The sequence below is a fragment of the Pseudophryne corroboree genome, chromosome 4 (assembly GCF_028390025.1).
Source record: "Pseudophryne corroboree isolate aPseCor3 chromosome 4, aPseCor3.hap2, whole genome shotgun sequence".
NCBI classification, from domain to species: domain Eukaryota; kingdom Metazoa; phylum Chordata; class Amphibia; order Anura; family Myobatrachidae; genus Pseudophryne; species Pseudophryne corroboree.
Window position 1 is genome coordinate 147,858,479 of NC_086447.1, and position 3,883 is coordinate 147,862,361.

General features: G+C 41.6%; 1 protein-coding gene across 1 annotated transcript in view; it reads right to left on the reverse strand.

Moving 5' to 3' along the window:
• Positions 1–335: 335 nt before the first annotated feature.
• SNTG2 (syntrophin gamma 2) overlaps positions 336–3,883 on the reverse strand; it is a 1,009,087-nt gene continuing 1,005,539 nt past the window's right edge. Inside the window, exon 17 of the mRNA XM_063915497.1 lies at positions 336–955. Within this exon, the coding sequence (XP_063771567.1) occupies positions 824–955 (132 nt within the window). The 3' untranslated portion in view covers positions 336–823. The remainder of the gene's footprint in view (positions 956–3,883) is intronic.

Sequence of the window (3,883 nt, forward strand, 5' to 3'; positions counted from 1 at the left end):
GGTTTTTTGAAAAAAACACCCGAATCCAAAACACACCCGAATCCGACAAAAATAATTCGGTGAGGTTTTGCCAAAACGCGTTCGAACCCAAAACACGGCCGCGGAACCGAACCCAAAACCAAAACACAAAACCCGAAAAATTTCAGGCGCTCATCTCTACTAAAAAGTAAAGGCTCTAGTCCCCTCTCTTTAATCTAGTTTATCAATGTAAAAAACAAACAAACAAACAAACTGACAGCACACAGTTTTCTTGAAAGTATTTATAAGAATTAGCATTTTAATGAGTTTTTTAACACACTGATGAACTAAACAGCATGTAATAATATCTTATCATATCTTATCAAAACACATAAATACTTCAGCCTTCTTTTTGATTCCTTCATAAATATATTAGCTAAAATCAAAAAATGTATTAACAGGATATTACATTACAGCTGCACATAGCAGATTGTATCGATTAAATCCCTAAGTAACTAAAAAAGTTCTAACATGTAATAGTATGCATGCGCTCATGTTATATACAACAAGGCCCTACTAATAGATTTCTGCCTAAAATCCTGTTCAAAAACCTGGGATAGTTTTTCTTAAAGTGCTATATCATAATCCTTTTCACATAAGAAATAGGAAAATGTGCTTTAGATTCATGGAATACACTGAAATGTAACGTAAAATAAATGGGAATATATCTGCGGTACGCAGACAAACATGGATGAAATATTGTGTCTGCTTTGTTCCGAAAGTCTTTTATTTAAAATAATTGTGCATGAAATAAATCCCATAGGAAAATAACTTTTCTCGATACTTGTTCTTCAGAATATTCCTTTTACGTGTTGTAAATGTATTTCCTGGTTATACTTTGGCTGTTTATAAACATGGGATCCATCGATGCAACTTTAGCAGCAATGAAGGAGTGAATGCAGTGTAACACACCAGTGAGATCCTGACATTCCAGTTCCTGAAAATAAAAGAAATACCTCTGAATAAAACAAATATGATAGGATTAAATAAATAGCCAAAAACTGTATGTACATTTATCCAGGTATATTAATTAGCTTTGTGATAAAGTCTTTGAAATACATGATAGCCCAGTAGTGGTATGTCTTGCTTTTTATGCATTTCACATGAATGGTCATTTACAGATGGGAAATGTGTTATACTGTACACTGTGCAAAAGTCTATTGTGAAATCTCACGCCCAGGTTTGCACCATTGCGCCAGGTTGTAAGAGAACGCATAGCGATTGGTGGGCCAAGATGGCTGTATCTGGGCAGAGGAGGATTTACCACAAGGCAACCAAGGTTGTTGCTTAGGGCCCTGTGGGTCCCAGGGGGGCCCACGGATAAGGCAGTATGGAGGCATTTCCAGTCGACTGCAACCTTCGCTGAAAATGTCAGAGCGTTGGGCTGGCTGAATACTCCCGGCAAGCTGCAAGTGATGAGACAGCGGTTGGGTGCCGGATCCAGCGCACTCCTGTGTCTCCAGTCCTGCAGCATTGTGCGTGTGACCCGTCATAAAATGTGTTTATGACATAATACGCACAGAGAGAAGCCGAGACGCGCACAGAGAAAAACTTCCAGTGTACTTTATTACAGTATTTTTGTTAATTTTGTATAACATCCACCTACTTCAAATTCTAATTGGGGCGGGGGGGGGGGGGGGGGAGAGTATTCTTTTAAATGCAGTGTATAACACCCGCCTGCTACAATCTGGACGGGGGATTGGGCACACTGACTGATGATATATCAATATGTTATTATACTCTATTTTAAGCACTCCTGTGTATAGTCGGTGATAACCTGCCTGCAGCAGTCAGTGGGGCACTGATATATAATCAGTACAGTCACACTGACTGAAGGGGGTAATGATGGGTATTATAAAATGCTGATATAAAATGCAGTCAGGGCTCCGGCCCTGTCGAATAGTCAATGTCGGGCGTACGGCGCATCGCGCCGTGTGTTCACACCTTTACAATTGCTTTGATATTTATTTTATTCTGTTGATTCAATGTAATTTGATAAAATAAATAATATTGTGCAGGTATGGGCATTGGGAGAAAAGGGTGTGGCTTATTAAATCTACACTAAAATGGTCTACAGTAAATAGGTCGACTACTAATGGTCGACATGCATTAGTTCAACATGGTCAAAATGTCAACAGGGTCAAAATGTTGACATACAATAGGTAGACAGTAGATAAGGTTGACAGGTTCAAAATATCGACATCGAATAGGTAGACAGTAGAAAAGGGCGACAGGATCAAAAGGTTGACAGTCAAAAGGTCCACATGGAAATGGTTGACACAAAAAAAGGTAGACACAAATTTCTTTCTTTTTTTTTAGATGTTTTTGCCCTTTTCTACAACAAAAGAGCCCCATTAGGGCACCGCATCCCTTGGCATGGCGCGCTGTAACTGGACATGCTGCAGGCGAGGTGCCTCACTCCGCTACCATTGTGCTCCGCATAGGTTTCTATTCCCAATCATAGTCCATGTGGACGGTAAAGTATGAAAAAGCTGAAAAATAAAATCGTGTCGACCATATGTGTGTTGCCCATTGTCATGTGGGCCTTTTGACCTTTTGAACTGTACCTTTTACATATTGACCTTTTGACCCTGTCAACCTAATGCATGTCGCTCATTAGTGGTAGACCTACTGACTGTAGACCTTTATAGTGTGGATCTATAGAGCGGATACTGGGAGAAAGGGTGGTGTCAGTAAATAAACTGTACAGTAAGCAGCAATATCCACAGGCAGTATTTATGTACATCCTTAAACTATCACATATTAAAGCATTTATTTCTAAAACATTATGTTCTCTGTGCACATACAGAAAATATCCATTTATAGAGAAATCATTATGACAATCTATATGCCATATTTACGGGAAGCAGTCTGGATCCCGGCTGTCGGTATCCCAGCAGTCAGAATAGTGATTTCCCGGAATACTGACGCTATTCTGAATGCCGACAGCAGCATTGACAATGGGTGCACCATACCAGCGCTGGAATACCTATAGCCGGGATCCTGAACGAGGACAGACCGCAGCACACCACAGGTAAGCGAGCGGGGGGGGGGGGTAGGTTTAGGCTGCGGGGAGAGACAGGAAAGGTTAGGGTTAGGCAGCAGGGTGGGAGGGGGAGGTTAGGGTTAGGCACCCCCATCGGAGGGTTAGGCTATGGGGGGGTAAGATTTAGGCAGCAGGGCCACGGGGTTAGGCATCTCTGGGGGAAGGTTAGGGATAGGCACCAAGGGGGTAGGCTAGGGTTAGGATGCAGGGAGGGAGGGTTAGGGCTAGAGGGTTGGGGAGAGGGGAGAACACCCCTTACTCAACCCTGTCAGCTTCTTCAATCTCGGGATCCCGGTGTCGGTATTTTGAGTGCTGGTATACCATGCGCTGGGATCTCATACTGATCCCATATTTACAGTAGCTGAAATCTAGCAAAAGTAGTTATGTTGTAACTCATTCTAACAAGTGTTGTGCAGAAGTTAGTAACTTTGCAAATAAAACACAACAGGAGCGATTTGCTCTGCTCATCATACAGAGCTTTGGAATCAGACTGTGCAGTGGAGTGGCACCATACAGGGCAGCCCATTCTTAAATGCCTGAAAACTTTCCATGCACCCTACAGCATTTCTATGACCTGCAATATACGCTGCTACTTGTGTGAACAGCAGAGGTATTAATGCACTTAGGCCAATGTTTCTGATGCCTACACATTTTTATCCTGAGTAGTTTTCTCTACTTCTGGTGTTCTCTTGTACAATGTTATGGGAGCATTTCTTTAAAAATGCTCTTCTGAGCACTTATTCTGAAATGATTCACAATGCAAATTTGCATTCACTCAGCGGTAAAGCAAATAGGAACAAGATATAATACATACATCAT